Source organism: Rhipicephalus microplus, unplaced genomic scaffold, assembly GCF_043290135.1.
Source record: "Rhipicephalus microplus isolate Deutch F79 unplaced genomic scaffold, USDA_Rmic scaffold_34, whole genome shotgun sequence".
Lineage (NCBI taxonomy): Eukaryota > Metazoa > Arthropoda > Arachnida > Ixodida > Ixodidae > Rhipicephalus > Rhipicephalus microplus.
The window spans coordinates 1029010-1047015 of NW_027464607.1; the positions used below are offsets into that span (position 1 = coordinate 1029010).

Here is an 18006-nt window from a genome sequence, read left to right on the forward strand (position 1 = left end):
GGTCCTACCCTACTTGACAAAATTTATTATTTATCACGTAGTGGATACTTCCCTCTTCCAGTTTTTGCTGTGACTGTGCTGCGCTTTCTGCACAGAAAGCGCACTTTCCTTTAATGCTTCAAGTCCTTTATTATAATGCCCAGACATTGTTTTGATTTCATGTCTTTTGCGCAGGATCACCGACATGGTGGCTCAATGGCTATAACATTCTTAGTATGTATGAGGTTTTCGGTTCATTTTTTCGGCAGTAGAGTTTTGGTGTACTTTTAATTGAGGAAGGACAATTATTGTCATTAACCCATTTGTAGTGCAAAGCCTTAATTTTTGTGGACTTGAGCACAACTGATTACCATCGTTTAATTTTTACAGACAATGAAACCCTTCTCCATGGTGTTTTTGGCAACCTCTTTTTAATTTTTACAGACAATGAAACCTTTCTCCATGGTGTTTTTGGCAACCTCTTTGTTGCTTTAGAATATTAAAATCTACTAATGGTCATCTTCCTTGACTCGTGCTCAATTTTCTAGAAGAGCACACACATTTAGTGCAGCGTGTAGCATGCCGTCTGTATGGCCACATCTCGTCAGTCAAGGCACTGGCTTGCTGCCGTCCCTCAAATCTTCCTGGTCAAGAGGAAAGGCTACTCGCCTCAGTGGGAGGTCGTGCTCAGCTGTGCCTCTGGCGAATCAGTGCCTCAAGGCAGTGTGAGTCTTTTTGTTCATATTCATTATAGATTGTGATCCACACCACGTACCTTTGTGAACAACTGTGCGCGAGCTCCTCAATAGAACCAATTTCTTTTTTATAACTTTAACTTCAAATCGAAAATGGTAGGTCAAACTTAACATTTGGTCATTGCATGCGGTATGTCCGAGCAATTTTGGTGGCCATCTCAATAGTGTATGAAAACTTATTGAAAAGAGTAAATTCCTAGAATATGTTGGACTGAGAAAAAGTTTGGTTCTTTGGAATGCCTGCATTTAGTGCAGTGCTGTTTTCTTAATGTAATATGGCATTATGGATGAATACGTCAGCTATGGCTGAATAAACGAGCAATGAATACACTTACAGAAATATAGAGAGTACTGCAAGAGCAGAGAAACTGTAATATTCTCCCCAGAGTTATTTAACTCTACTAGGGAATACAGCAAAGCTAGCCGCGGAACTTTTTTTCTGAAGGCAGAGTAGAAGACTGTAAATGCTTTGCTACTCAGGTGGAGTTGCCAATCTATGCAACTCTCGTGCCGATGAGGCGTGCATGGGGTCTAGCACTACGTCCTTGCTGATGGAGTACAATCTAGCATCTGCGTATCCCCACCGACGCCCCTAAGCAATATAACTGTCTCGTAACCATACGCCTCAGACTGTAGACACCACAGATGTAAGTTTAGTGCGTCAAATTAATAGGATAACTTTCAGTGATGACAAAAGCATGGTTTTGTAATCATAAACGTTTCGTTCCCGAAGCGCTGATAGCAACAATTTCGAAGCAAGCAACAGCAGGAATGCCACACTTGTTAATAGCTAAAAGGCAGCGCCCTCAAGCGGCACTGTTCGGGCATGCTTTATTTGTTGTGTCTGGGTTTTGGGGAATGGAACATGAAAAAAGTAAAGCCTCAGTTCTATCTGGGCTCTCATGTGCCAAGTCGTTCTTGTTCAGCCCGGGAGCCCAGAAACGAGGTGGACTGCTGGCAAGCGGAAACCAAAAGAACTTTATTCTCTCTCCCCAAATCCCCTATATACATGGATGGATGGATGGATGTATTGATGTGGCTGTACCCTTTAGATCGGGTGGCGGCTATCACCACCTAGCCTTAATACTTAGTGAACCAACAACTAAATTTATCTTTTTTTTTCTTTAAATAGTGAAGTTGAGGACTGGTACTTTGCAGTGAAAGGTTTAATTTTCACTTGTGCCTTGACTTTAGCCACCAATCAGATAACCTCCTTTTAGTTAAATCTACCCGTTTAAAGTCCATTTTGCCCTCCCTGTCCCTAAACCCCAGTGCTTTGAAAAACTCTGGGCCATCATCCTGAACTATAGGGTGAAGCCCTTTACAGAACATTATCAAGTGTACGGCAGTTTCTTTCTCCTCTCCACATGCACTGCATACTGTGTTTACCCCTTCGTATTTCGCCCGATATGTCTCTGTTCACAATACTCCCGTCCTGGCCTCAAAAAGTAGAGAACTACCCCGAGTATTATCATAGACCCTTTCCTTGGCAATTTCCTGCTTAAAAGTTCGATAGATCTCTAGTGAGAACTTCTTAATCATGTCAATTCTCCACATGTCGGTCTCCGTTTTTTTCACCTTCTTCTTACCCGATAGTTCTTTTTGGTTTGGCCCCCTGCTGTTTTCTAAGTATTTACCCGTCAATTTTCTAGTTTGCTTCCTCCATTTTGTATCAACATTCTTCATGTATAAGTAGCTGAAAACCTTCCAAGCCCAACGCTCCTTCCCCATTTCTCTCAATCGCTTCTCAAATTTCATCTTGCTGCTAGCTTCCCTGCCCTCAAATGATGTCAATCCCATATCACCTTGTACTCCCTGATTTGGTGTATTGCTGTGAGCTCTTAAAACAAGCCTACCTAATTTGGTAGGCAAGCCTACCGAATTATTATGTGTACCTCCCCTATGTAATGCCTTACGACGATGTAGGTGAAATGTAAATAAATAAATAAATGAAATACCTATTCCACGTTTCTTAATTTCTATTCTTGCTTGAACTTCTAATCTCATGCACAAGACCGCATTGCCGAATGTCAGACCAGGAACCATGACCCCTTTCCATATGCCTCTCAGAACATCATACCTACTGTAGTTCCACAGTGCCCTGTTTTTCATTACCAATGCATTCCTGTTACCTTTAGTCCTCACGTATATTTCGTGTTCCCGTTGGTACTCGGTCCCATTGCTTATCCATACGCACAGATATTTGTATTTATCTGTTACCTCTAGCGTGACCTCCTGTATCCTAAGCTCACTACCTTCATTATTATTAAAAATAATGGCTGCTGATTTTTCCTTACTGAATCTGAAATCTAACTTATCTCCCTCATTAACGCAGATGTTCATCAATCTCTGCAAATCTTCCTTGTTGTCGGCCATTAGCACTATATCATCTGCCTACATCAATGCTGGTAGTGCCTGTTCAATGAGTTTTCCTCGTTTGATGAAAGAGAGGTTGAAGCTCAGTCCACTTCCCTCTAATTTGGCCTCTAATCCTTGTAGGTACATCATGAATAACAAGGGTGACAGAGGACACCCCTGCCTAAGCCCCCGTTTTACCTCTGTGGGCTTGGATACCTGTTTTTTTTCCCACTTTATAACTACCTTGTTACTTTTATAGATATACTTTAAAAGATTAGTGACTTCATCTTCCACACCTAGTGTATTCAGTGTTTCCCACAAGTTCTCTTGAACTACACTATCGTATGCTCCTTTGATATCCAAAAATGCTAGCCACAGGGGCCTGTGTTTCTTTTCTGCTATTTCGATGCACTGTGTCAGTGAGAACAGATTGTCTTCTAACCTTCTGTGTTTCCGAAACCCATTCTGCAGTTCCTCCAGCACCCCTCATCCTTTATCCATGCCAGCAGTCTTTCCTTTATAATCTGCATCGCCAGCCTGTAGACCACTGATGTCACTGTTATAGGACGGTAGTTGTTTTTGTCAGCTTTGTCCCCTTTTCTTTATACATCATGCTCATCCTGCTAAGTTTTCATTCATTCGGGACTTTATTATCGATTATTGTTTTGTTCACTGCTTTTCTGAAGATCTGCTGAGACTTCGGACCGAATGTCTTTATCAGCATAATTGGAATGCCATCTGGGCCTGTTGATGTACTACTAAGAACCCTCTGCCTAGCCCTTTCCCACTCTCATTGTGAAAATGAAGTCCATTCACTCCATGAAGTAGAAGCGTCATGAAGCTGCTGCCTTTCTGTAAGGGTCCCTCGAGAAAAAGACGCCTCGAATCCTTATCACCTCTCAGAGCGAGGCTTTGACGGTCCCACAGTACAATTGTTTCGACAATCGCGCGCAACTTTGTTTGCTTGTATTCGAGCTTACCCTTAGCTTGCTGATTAAGCTGTATGTGGACACTGCTTGATTTTACCATGGCGACTGTTGCTGTGTTGCGTAGCAACTGTGTTGCTACGTTGGTGTGTTGCGTAGCAAAGCTCAAGGGATAGCGTGGTTCACTCGCCCAAAGAAAACGTGTTTGGTGATACGGTCAGTCAGACTGTTGAAAAGTACGAATAGATGACGTTGATTGATTGATTTGAGGAGATTAACGTCCCCAAACCACCATATAATTATGAGAGTCGCCCCGCCACGGTGGTGTAGTGGCTAAGGTACTCGGCTGCTGACCCGCAGGTCGCGGGATCAAATCCCGGCTGTGGCGGCTGCATTTCCGATGGAGACGGAAATGGTGTAGGCCCGTGTACTAAGATTTGGGTGCACGTTAAAGAACCCCAGGTGGTCGAAATATCCGGAGCCCTCCACTACAGCATCTCTCATAATCATATGGTGGTTTTGGGACGCTAAACCCACAAATCAACCAACCTGCTCGACCTTGCACGACCTTGCATGACTGCACTCCTAACAGGCATGTGGCCACACTCAGTGCACAGTAGTGCCTCCTGTGGCCATATGCTGCAAGGAACACTGGCAGTACTCTCTACATCCCTTCTTTTCACATTTTATGGGGCAGGTCCTTACAAGTTCAAACGTCAGTGCGACCTTCTATATGACCACTGTGAGTCCGCGTCACAGTTTCTTGTGGTGTTACTTGTGACTGCACGAGTTCTCGCGGAGCTTCAGGTTGCAAGTTCTTGGGAAGGGCTGGCGAAGAAGCTGCTAGTTGTGTTGAACTCGTTTCTGTCGAATGAGGCACCAGGTGTCGACAATTACGCTGCAGAACGCTTCTGGGGGTCTGAACAAGGTATGACCGTGGATGCTGGGCCTGTGAAAGCATTTCCCCACTGCAGCACTTGTCGGTGACCAACACACAGTCGCCAGGACTTAGAGGGGTCAGCTCACTTGAAGCCCTACAGCGATTGTAGTTCTTTGCTTGCTGTGCTTTGCAACCCGTATTCTTTTCCCTGCAACTCGTACGACACGGTAATGACGGCAGTAGTTGTTCAGGTAGTCGTAGGAGACATGTTTGCAATTTCCTTCCCATCAAGGCTTGGGCTGGAGAAATGCTGTTTGGACCGGGTGTGTCACGGTATGACAGCAAAGCCAGTTTAGGGTCAGGACTTTCGGAGAGCAAATCTTTTACCGTGCGCACCATGCGCTTTGCTTCTCCATTGCTCTTGAGATACCTTGGACTGCTGATCTCATGACGGAAGCCATATGACTGTGCAAACTCTGCAAACTCACGTGACGTGAACTGCGGTTCATTGTCGGTTCGGACTACATCTAGTATGCCAAAACGGGCGATACAGCTCTTGATTGCCGAAATGACGGCTGGTGCCGTGGTGGACCTAGCGAAGACTACTTTGGGAAACCTGGAATAATAATCAACAATCACAACGTAATCGTGCCTTTTCAATTGAAACAGATCGATGCCTAAGTGATGCCATTGCCTGTCAGGTGTAAGCATTGGCAACATAGGCTCGGATCGCTGAACTCTTGTCTCAGCTCGTACAGCACACTGCAACACCATGTGATCCACATGCATGTTACAGTTAGGGCACCAAATAGTCTCCCTGGCCCGTTTTTGGCAACCGTGCACTCCCTGATGCCCTTTGAGCAATAGGGTGAGAATATCCTGGCGCAAGGCTGATGGAATCACAAGTCGTTGGTCCAGCTGAACGATGCCTTCGTACACGCTCAGTCTGTCCCTCTCCTTCCAAAACGGAGTAACCTGCAGAGACACTTTTGTTTTGTCGGGCTATTCTTTCGTGCAGTAGGTCATGACCGCAGAGCAAACACCATCTTGAGCTTGATGCTTGCGCACATCATCCAGGCGTCTAGCTTCTAGAGGCGGCAATTGCTTAAACACTTCGCTAATGAACAGCTTCAACGTCTTTGTTATGGGGGCACCCGGCACTTCAGAGGATGCTCGCGACAGAGTGTCTGCCGTAGCTAAGTATTTCCGAGGCACATATTTCACCACATACTGATAGCTCATCAGTTTTATCCGTATTCGTTGTATGCGAGGTGGCACGAGCTCTAGGTCCTTGTCACCCAGAGGTGTAACCAAAGGCATATGGTCTGTCTCTAATTTGAAGGTGAGGCCATAAAGAAACTGATCGTATCTTGAAACAGCCCAAGTCCTTGCAAGACATTCCTTTTTTGTCTGGCTATAGCGCACTTTTGTGGAAGTGAGTGCTCTTGAAGCGTACGCAACAACCCGTCGATTACTTTTAGGCTGGTCCTGTAGGAGTACAGCTTCCAGGCCGTAGGAACTGGCATCTGCGGATACTACTGTGTGTTAGCAGGAATCATATTTTGCCATGTACGTGTCGGAGCTTAGCAACAACTTCAGTTGTGAGAAGGCAGCTTCTTGACTGAGACCCCAACTCCAGGCACTGCTCTTGTTCAAAAGAGAAAGAATGGGCTCTGTGACATCGAATAAATGAGGTATGAAGCGTACAACGTGGTTGGCCATTCTAAGTAACCGTCGTACTCCACTGACGCCGGTCTGTGGCGGCAGGTCCTTGACAGCCTTAACCTTGTCTGGGTCTGTTGAAATCCTGTCTGCTCCAACCACTAAACCCAGGAACTTCACTGAGGTGACCCGAAACACGCACCTTTTTTCGTTGAGGGTGACACCCTCTTCTTCCAAGCGGGCCAGGATGGCATTCAGGCGCTCATCGTGCTCCTGCCAATATTTGCCGAAGATTAGTATGTCATAAATCATGTTCACGACTCCAGGCAAGCGCTCAAAGATTCTTGACATTAACTGTTGGAAGTACTCAAGTGCTGTGGCAATACCAAAAGGGTGTCTCTTGTAACAATACCGACCGAACGGTGTGACAAAAGTCATCAGTTCTTGGCTCTCTGCACTCAGTTTCACCTTATAAAAGCTAGACCACGCATCTAACTTAGAGAACACCCATGGTCCACCCAACGGCCCAAGAGTCTGCTCCACCGTTGGCAATATGAAGTGCTCCCTTTCAATTACTGCATTAAGCTTCGTCAGGTCAACACAAATCCTGTAGTCGCCAGATGACTTGGGCACGACCACGAGTCCGAAGCACCACTCCGTTGGCGTCTTTACCTTCCATATGATATCCTGCGACTCCAATTCATCCAGCTCTCTCTTGGCAACGTCGTTCAAAGAAATTGGAATCTGCCATGAGGCACTTGAGGAAAGTGGCCGGGCACCGGGTTTGGGGCGTGTGCGGTATTCAGCTTGCCAAAATTTTCCTAGTTCCTGAAAAATTTTTGCTTTAAGGGAATGAACGTCCTCGCAGAATCCACGAACTGAACGACCCCAAGGGCTTCAATTGCAGGCTGCCCAAGTAGGTGTGTACGCTGACGGTCAACCACATACAACGTCTGCACTGGGGCTCTGTCGCGCCACTGTAAATTTGCTTTGAAGGTACCGACAACGCGAAAAGTCTGTTCACCAGTGCCTAAGACTTCTCCTTCGACGAAATCTAGCACCTGCAGTCGACCTGAGAAAGACGGTGAGACCACAGACACTTCTGCCCCAGAGTCTATCTTAAACTCGGCTGGGTGTCCGTTAAGTATTTCCATGTAGCTTGCTCGGCGCGAATCCGTGTTGTGAAGTTTAATAAATCCGAGCTGGTCATTTTTGTTCTTCATACAAACTTTGGCAAAATGCCCTACTTTTCTGCAATAGCGGCGCACTGATCTTTGGGCCGGGCAGTCTTTGCGAGGATGCCGCTGATGCCCACAAAAGCGACATGATAGTGCAGCCGAGTGTTCAGACTGATAGCGAGAATGGGACGAAGGGGTGGGCTTATCATTTCGACGGGTTGAATCTATGTTCAGCATTTCAGCAAGGGCGTTATCCGCTGTCAATCTTTGGCGGGATAACTGTTCTTTCTTTGCGTCCTCATGAATGCGAGCTTAACACAGTGCTTCTTTGGCGGTAAGTTTTGTGCAGCGGCATAATTGATCAGACAGCCTCTCGTCACTTATGCCCATGACAAATCTCTTACAAACAAAATGGTTTTCGACAAGCGAGCTGTTGTAGCTGCAGCGCTTTACGAGGTTACGTAATGTCATCAAAAAGTCATTCACAGATCCACCTGGCTGCTGAATGTGGCGGTGAAAATGACGACTTTCGTATATCTCATTCACAAGGTGCACGAAGTGCGAATCCAATTTTTCTTTGACAGAAGGGAAGAGTCTCTATTGCAGATTCCCCCAAAGGACGAAAGAATAGATCTGGCTTGCGGTCCCATACAGTAAAGAAGTGTCCTTACCTGGGCCTCATCGCTGGCATTGTGAAGGCCGGCCACGAAGGTGTAGTCTTGGAACGTTGCAATTCACGTGGGCTATTCTCCGGGGTTAGAAAAAGTGAAGTTTGCTGGAGGACACATGCCAGATATTCCCGCCTGAACGTTGTTCACTTTGGCTTCGGCGGGGGTCGATATCACGTCGTTAGGCATGTCAGATTAACGGCATGATCCCACTTCTGACACCATGTTTTGCCCGGGAGCCAAGAAACGAGGCGGACTGCTGGCCAGTGGAAACCAAAAGAATTTTATTCCCTCTCCCCAAATCCCATATAGGATGAATGGATGAATGGATATGGTTGTGCCCTTTAGATTTGGCGGTGGCTAGCGCCACCAAGCCGTAATACTTAATGAACCGCAAACTAGATTTATTTTTTTTCCTTTAAATAGTGAGGTTGAGGATTCGTACTTTGCAGTGAAGGGTTCAATTTTCACAAAAGTGGCGATGTGGGCTTGTTGGTGAAATAAATTTCTTTCAATTTTCACTCGTGCCTTGGCTTTAGCCACCAATCAGATAACCTCCTTCTAGTTAATTTTTGCCCGCTTAAAGTCTATTTTGCCCTCCCTGTCCCTAAGCCCCAGTGCTTTGAAAAACTCTGTGCCATCATCCTGAACTATAGGGTGAAGCCCTTTACTGAACATTATCAAGTGTTCGGCACTTTCCTCTTCCTCTCCACACGCACTGCATACCATGTCTACCCCTTCGAATTTGGCCTGATATGTCTTGGTTTGCAATACTCCCGTCCTGGCCTCAAACAGTAGAGAACTACCCCGAGTATTGTCATAGATCCTTTCCTTGGCAATTTCCTGCATAAAAGTTCGATAGATCTCTAGTGCGGACTTCTTAATTCTTTTTATTCTTTATTCAAAGTATACCTGCAGCGCCCGAAGGCGTTATAGCAGGGGGGTTACAGATTCGAAAAAAACAAATTTTCATTTACAGCAGACACTTCTACACTTGTGAGCCCATTCCACTCATGTATTGTACTGACAAAAAAAGAATTTGCAAAAAATCCAGTCCAGGGACGGTATTCTCTCAGTTTGAAAGGATGATCAATTCGATTTGACAAATAATACGGCGTCTGTAAATACATATCCTTATTGATTCCAGTTTTATTATTAAATATTAGATATAAAAGTTTTAATCGAAATTTTCTTCTACGCGATGAAAGCAGCTCCCAATTCAATTTTTGTTTCATAGCGGTAGAGCTTTCCCACCATTGATACCGTCCCAGGACGAACCTTGCCGCCCTGTTCTGTATTTTTTCTATCTTATCACTAAGATGTACCTGCGTCGGATCCCACACAGCGCAGGCGTACTCTAAGACTGGTCGTACACACGTCAAATACGCACATTCTTTAAGTCGCTGATGCGAACATCGTAAGTTACGCTGAATAAAATTTAACATCCTCGCAGCTTTCGCGACAACATAATCAACATGTACATTCCATGAACAGTCAGAAGAAAAGAACACACCCAGGTATTTGTAAGTTGTCTTCGTGGCAACTGGCACACCATTTATACAATATCTAAATTCGATCTTCTTTGTCTTCTTTGAAAAACAAAGGTTAATGCACTTATTAAAATTTTAAGACATTTTCTACGTTGTACACCAGTCATGAATACGCACCAAGTCATTTTAAAATTGGGAGAAATCCTGCTCACTCTTAATTTTCCGGTAGACTATACAGTCATCGGCAAAAAGCCGGATAGACGATGAGATACCAACCGAAATATCATTGATATAAATTAAAAACAACAAAGGACCCAAAACGGAGCCCTGGGGCACACATGATGTCACGTCAACATAACTGGGTGCTTTTCCATTCAAAACAACAAATTGGCGACGATGCTTTAAATAATTTTCTATCCAGATTATCACATCTATGTCTAAATTAAATAACTTAAGTTTTTGCAAAAGGAGCGCATGCGAAACCGAATCAAAAGCTTTTTAGAAATCAAGAAAAATACAGTCAATTCGCCCATTTTCATCAATACTAGAGGATAAATCATGATAAAATTCAACCAGCTGCGTGGTACAAGATAGTCCTTTTCGGAATCCATGCTGAGTTTCTATTAACAATTTGTGGTGCGTTATATGTCGCATTATTTCCTTGTACAAGATGTGCTCAAGTACTTTGCAGGCAATTGATGTTAATGAAATTGGTTTATAGTTGATAGCTTCCTTTTTGGGTCCACCTTTGTGGATCTGCACAACGTGGGCCATCTTTTAGTCATCTGGTAAGACACCAGTAGATAAAGACTTCGAGTAAATTAAATGAAGATACATAGAAACAGGAGAAGCACAATGTTTGTAAACACGCAGAGGAATGCCGTCAGGACCATTCGCTTTTGTTTCATCGAGATTACTGAGAAAGGCTTGAATGCCTTTCACGCTAAGCTCAATAGGCTGCATTAAGGGTACGGGATATACACATGGGATATCACAGTATTCATCAGTCTTTGGCGAAAATACAGAGCGAAAATATTCATTAAGGCAGTTCGCCTTGTCTATATCTTCCGAGAACACTTGATTATTATATTGGATTTTGTTAATACCGGTAGCATCTGACCCGCAACGTTTTAAGTACCGCCAGAACATTTTGGGATTTGTTTTCATTTCTATCGATGTAGGTGAAATGTAAATAAATAAATAAATAAATAAATAAAATACCTATTGCAGGTTGCTTAATTTCTAATCTTGCTTGAACTTCTAATCTCATGCACAAGACCGCATTGCCGAACGTCAGACCAGGAACCATGACCCCTTTCCATATGCCTCTCGGAACATCATACTTATTGTAGTTCCACAGTGCCCTGTTTTTCATTACCAATGCATTCCTGTTACCTTTAGTCATCACGTATGTTTCATGTTCCCTGACGTACTCGGCCCCATTGCATATCCATATGCTCAGATATTTGTATTTATCTGTTATCTCTAGCATGACCTCCTGTATTCTAAGCTCACTACCCTCATTGTCATTAAAAATCATGACTGCTGATTTTTCCTTACTGAATCTGAAATCTAACCTATCTCCCTCATTACTGCAGATGTTCATCAATCTCTGCAAATCTTCCTTGTTGTCGGCCATTAGCACTATATCATCTGTGTACATCAATGCTGGTAGTGCCTGTTCAATGAGTTTTCCTTGTTTGACGAAAGAGAGGTTGAAGCCCACTCCACTTCCCTCTAATTTGGCTTCTAATCCTGGTAGGTGCATCATGAATAATAAGGGTGACATAAGACACCCCTGCCTAAGCCCCCGTTTTACCTCTGCAGGCTTGGATGCCTGTTTTTTTCACTTTAAAACTACCTTGTTACCTTTATAGATATCCTTTAAAAGATTAGGTAGTGATGCCATCTTCCAGGCCTAGGGTGTCCAGTATTTCCCACAATTTCTTTTGAACCACGCTATCGTACGCTCACTTGATATCCGAAAATGCTAGCCACAGGAACCTGTGTTCCTTTTCTGCTATTTCGATGCACTGCATCAGTGAGAACAGATTGTCTTCCAATCTCCTGTGTTTCCGAAACCCATTCTGCAGTTCCCCCAGCACCCCCTCATCCTCTATGCATGCCTGCAGTCTTTCTTTTATAATCTGCATCGCCAGCCTGTAGGCCATTGATGTCACTGTTATAGGATGGTAGTTGTTTTTGTCAGCTTTGTCCCCCTTTCCTTTATAGATCATGCTCATCGTGCTAAGTTTCCATTCATCGGGGACTTCACCATCGATTATTATTTTGCTCACTGCCTCTCTCAAAGCCTGCTTAGACTTCAGACCTGTCTTTATCAGCATAATTGGAATGCCGTCTGGGCCTGTTGATGTACTACTAGGAACCCTCTTCTCAGCCCTTTCCCACTCTCATTGTGAAAATATAGCCATTGCGCCACTTGATCCATCCTTGTCTATTGTGGTGCATAAGGCACTTCTTTGTTGGAAATTTTCTGTCAACCTTATTCTTATATATTCAATAGCTTCGTTCCCTTCTAGCCTAGCACCTTGAGCTGTAGTTATAAACCTCTGCTCTAGGCTCATCTCATTTCTTAGGGAGTTTAGATGGTTCCAAAATTTCGCAGTTACCTTTCTATCTTTTTTATGTACTTCTGCCAGCCACTGAGCTCCCTTTCTTCTAATCTTTTCATTGATCAGAATGGATGCATCCCTTCTACAGCTTAGAAAGATTTCCCATTTTCTTTCAACATCATCTGTCAGTTCACCCTGCTGTTCGAGGTATAGCGCATCCAGGACGGGACAGAGAAGAAGACAAAGAACACATACATGGCGCTAACTTTCAACAATGCGGTTTATTCCGAGAAACAGCGATACTTATACCCAAACATGGCGCGTCACAACCACATGCTAGAACCAGAAATTTGTGATCTACTGCAAGTGATGCGACATTCAAATAATGCAACTCTTTCAATGATAATGATACCGATGGCTTACCCATACATGGGTCCCCAAACTTGGCAATGAATTTCGCTTCTATGATGAGCCTTGTCATTTGGACAGTTAGACAGAGACCTCATCGATGTACATCAAGGGTCAAATGTTCTTAAAAATTTTCGTTTTGTGGGCGATTTTATTTTATTTGTTGACAGCTAAACCGAACAGTTTGAAGAAGTGTGTTCCAGCATCGAAGTCGCTGTTCAAAAGAGCCTTGAACCCCTCGAAGTGTCCTTTGAAATGCCGTGTGACAATGTGATTCGGTTATTAGATGTCCGATTTGTTTTCAATGATGATCAGACATGCTGGTATTATCACCCTCATGCTAACAAACCTATACTGTCATATCACTAGGCGCACTCCAGGCTCGTCAAGCGAGGAATTGTTAAGATGTGCCTTACTAACACCCTGAAGAAGTCCTGCCAGCACTGTTTGCCTTTAAGCATGAGAGAGCAAACCAAACGTTTAGCTGACTCGGGGTACCCACAACACGTCCTGATTTCTGTCGCGGGAAGCCTTCTGAGGCAAATCCGCTCCGACGGAGCCGCGGAAATGCGTGCTACGTCTGCAAGGGAAGGATTAGCTGTAATCCCATATATTCATGGTGTTTCACATAACCTGAAGAAATTAGCAGAACATTGCAACTTCAAGTAGTTTTCTCTGCACCCATCAAGCTAAACAGTCTTTGCCGAAAGACAAACCGTAGCGCCCAGAGAAAGGTCTGTGCGAAAAGAAACACCGTATTAGGTTTGTCGCGTGCATCACAGGAGTCATCTGCCGGATTCCATTGACGTGTGATGCATGCTATATAGGCCAAACCGGTAGATGCATCAGTGATAGGCTGAATGAACACAAGAATAACGTGGCCAAGGCACAGCCTGAGGGTTTTCTTGCAATTCACTGCAAAGAATGCGAGTGCCAACCCCTCTTTAATCGCACCAGCATAATCGGAAGAAGCACTAACCAAATGACAAGGCTCATCATAGAAGCGAAATTCATTGCTAAGTTTGGGGACGCATGTATAAGTAAGCCATCAGTATCATTATCATTGCAAGTATTGGATTATTTGGATGTCAGATGAGTTGCAGTAGATCACTATTTTCTGGTTCTAGCATGTTGTGACGCGCCATGTTTGGGTATAAGTATTGTGTTTTCTCGGAATAAACCGCATTGTTGAAAGTTAGCGCCGTGCATGTGTTCTGTGTCTTCTTCTCTGTCCCGTCCTTTATGCGCTATACCTCAAACAACATTAATAACCAACAAGCCCGCCGTGCAACCTTAGTCACCCCGCTGCTTAGCATGTCTCTGTTCCCTAGAGGCTTCCTGACGTTTTGCTACGGCTCTCTTAACTTCCTCATCCCACCAACTTTTGGGTTTGTGTCTTCATTTCTTGGGTGACTTGTCACATGCTTTATCGAGCTCTAGCTCAAACAGTCTAATTAGATTCGTGTATGTCCACACTGTTTTATTATCTTCAACAGATTACTTTCTCAATTTGTTTAGTAGCTATTTTTATTTGCCTTTCTGAATAAAAATTTTCCTGCAGTTGCTCATGTTGTCTCTTTCCCACTTTCACTGCTCTTCCAAAGTTTAGCTTGATACGTTTGTGATCACTACCCAAACTTCTGGGGCCACCTTCATCTATGTGCATTTCCTCGAGCTTATCATACATCCTACGTGACATTAGTGTGTAATTTATCGTCGACTGCAGCCTTCCTACCTCCCATGTTATTTGCCCTTCACACTTCTCGGTACTGTTGAAAATGATCAAATCATGCCTTTTACACATATCCATGATAATTTTTCCTGTCGTGTCGGTATACCCATCTATATCTTCTATGTGCGCAAGGAAAGGCCTCCATACTGCCTGCACTGTTCAAGCGTGGGATATCCTCCTTCTGTGTGCAAAACGGGGTGGTTGTTAAAAAGTGGGCCCGGCGAAACCACAGTCGGCAGAGCTCTGAACATGCGTTCTTTATTGTGCTTTCAGGCACTACTGCTATCCGTCGTATCGGCGACACCAACTTCGGACACGCAACGACCAGCTACAGAGGCTATCACGACAGCGACTGACAGTGCAGATTACAGCTACCGCCGCATAACACTGGATCCAGTCAGCGCCACCACGGGAGCCTGGGGAGTGACGTCACCAGTGAAGCTGCTCATATACCCGACGCTGATGACCGAAAACTTCAGTGGGCCCGGCGAAACCACAGTCGGCAGAGCTCTGAACATGCGTTCTTTATTGTGCTTTCAGGCACTACTGCTATCCGTCGTATCGGCGGCACCAACTTCGGACACGCAACGACCAGCTACAGAGGCTATCACGACAGCGACTGACAGTGCAGATTACAGCTACCGCCGCATAACACTGGATCCAGTCAGCGCCACCACGGGAGCCTGGGGAGTGACGTCACCAGTGAAGCTGCTCATATACCCGACGCTGATGACCGAAAACTTCAGTGGGCCCGGCGAAACCACAGTCGGCAGAGCTCTGAACATGCGTTCTTTATTGTGCTTTCAGGTTAGTTATTACTGTTCATACAAGAGTGACGATCGATGCATTTTGATTGTGCCGTGCCCACATAGACTTCTGAGAATTTTATTGCAGTGCTTTCATGTCTGTAAACTTTTGCTCTGCGGGGACGTTGAAGAAAACCCTGGTCCTGATGTCGCTAAGATGCTTCAAACGCTTATAGACGGACAGAAGGCTATACGAAACGACTTGGCTGACGTCATAAAAAGACTAGATGAAACTGATAAAAACATAGAGTCCCTGACGGACAGAATGTCGCAAGTGGAAAAAGAAATTAAGGAAGTAACAAAGAAGACTAATGCTATGGCTAGCTCCAATGTAAACCTAAGGGAAATTCAAGAAACTATGAGAGCGCACCAAAAAAAGTTGGTGGAACTGGAAGACCGGAGTAGAAGATCTAATCTTGTAGTGTTTGGAATTAAAGAAACCAAAGACGAAACACCCGAGACGCTCAGGCAGAAAGTTATTAAGGAAATAATTGAAGACAAGCTTGGGGTTTGCTGTTCGTTTGTCGCGCGAATACATAGACTAGGAAAGTCGTCATCAAACCGTCCAGTCATCTTGTACTTTCAAAATTACTTGGAAAAACAAGAAGTCTTACGTAAATCAGGGAAGTTGAAAGGAAGTCGTATATTCCTTCAAAACGACTTCTCTGTTGAAATGCGAAGGAAACGAAAGAACTTGTGGCAAAGTGCTAAAACAGATAAAGAGAACGGAAAGAAGGTTTCCTTAGTGAACGACAGGCTGCGTATTGATAATTCATTCTATGTCTGGAGCGATGCCTCAAACGGACGTGTTTTGTTAAAGCAAATGGCTGATGTACAGGATGACAGATAGCTATGCCAGGTGCCACAGCAACTGCGCATCCTCTCTCTGAATGCAAGAAGTATTGTAAATAAGATAGATGAACTAGAATTGCTGCTGCTTAGTTACAATGCACAACTTGTTGTAATCTCTGAAACGTGGCTTTCAGACAAAATAAGTAGTGACGAAATTGTACCACCAGGTTACAAGTTGTACAGACAAGATCGAGTTTCAAGAGGTGGTGGTGTTGCGGTTGTAGCGAAAGAAAATATAGCTGTTACTTTCATGGACGAGATTCCAAACCATGAAAGTTTATTAGATGCGGAGCATCTAATACTCGAGGCTTGTAGTGCGGCGCCGTCCGCAAGCTTCCTCCTCCTTCTTCCACCATCTGTGTATCCCTTCCTCCTCTACACACCGCGCGCGCTTCACTCCTCCACCATCTGTGCACCCTTCCTCCTCTACACACCGCGTGCGCTTCCCCTCTTCACGAACATTCGCTAGCTGTATAATGTAGCGCGCATGCGCCGTCACGCTTCAAGAACATCGGCAGCTGACGCGCGCGCATGCGCCGTCGCGCTTCGAGAACATCGGCAGCTGACGCACGCGCATGCGCCGTTGCGCTTCTCCCCCTTCTCGAACATTCGACAGCTGACAGTGCATGCGCCGTCGCGCTGTATATATACTCAAGGTCGGCGCTCGCTCGCTCAGTTGCCGCTCGTCGGTTGGTTTGTACGGCGCGTCGATGTCCAAGGTCGCGGTGAAATGAATTCCAACGAATCCACAAACACAATGATCGACGTCCCTTCGACCAGCGCCGCCCTTTCGCATACGTGTGTACATGTTCACTCATTTAACACCCCCTCCTGCAACCACGTTAACCAATTTAGCCATCGACCCAAGTAAGTCGCAATTTAACACCCCATTTCACAACCACGTTAACCAATTTAGCCATCGACCCAAGTAAGTCGCACTTTAACACCCCGTTAACCAATTATATGCTCCGCATCCTCCTCAGTGTTCCCCCGAGGGAAGCTGCGGGCAATTTTTTTTTAAATGTAAAAATATTGGGTTTCACATTCCTGCTTTGCGCAGTTTATCGGCCACCTGATGCCGCTGATTCGTATCTTGAAGAATTGTATGATTTTCTGTTGCCGCATCGAAATCGTAATGTTATTATTACTGGTGATTTTAATCTGCCCGACATAGATTGGAAGCAACTTAGATCGGAAAAATATGCAACCTGCAATGTTGTATTAGATATACTTTTAGCAATGAACCTCGACCAAGTTGTACAGGAACCAACTCGAGAAAACGCAGTACTAGATCTTTTCTTTATTAGTCAAAAGTTTTCAAACGAAACACTTACCATAGAGCCCGGCATTTCAGACCATAGGTTACTGTTATTTTCCTGGAGTGCTCCACATGCTGCTAGTGCTAGAATTGCCTCATTAGCGTACATACGTGACTATGTACATGCTGATGATGAAAGTATTATTGATTATATGGAAAGAAAATTAGTATACCATGACTTTGAAGATGTTCATTTTTTGTGGAAGAGGTTTAAGGAAGTTGTAAATCATTGTACGGAACACTTTGTACCCATGAAAAGAGTCAGAAAAGGGCGTCGCAACCCTTGGATCAGCCGCGAGATCATTCAGATCAAACGAAAATTAAAAAGACTCTGTAAGCAGCATAAGACCGGAACACAAACATTTCGAGAGCTTAAACATTCCTTAACCGCTAAGATTGCCCTAGCAAAGGGAAAGTATTT

At 44.5% G+C, this 18006-nt stretch overlaps 1 protein-coding gene across 12 annotated transcripts in view; it reads left to right on the forward strand.

Annotated features, from left to right (window-relative positions):
- LOC119162985 (tRNA (34-2'-O)-methyltransferase regulator WDR6) overlaps positions 1 to 18006 on the forward strand; it is a 996048-nt gene that overhangs the window by 750045 nt on the left and 227997 nt on the right. For all 12 annotated transcript variants that reach the window (XM_075884507.1, XM_075884515.1, XM_075884512.1 and 9 more), the window contains one exon: positions 528 to 704. In XM_075884507.1, the coding sequence (XP_075740622.1) occupies positions 528 to 704 (177 nt within the window). The remainder of the gene's footprint in view (positions 1 to 527; positions 705 to 18006) is intronic.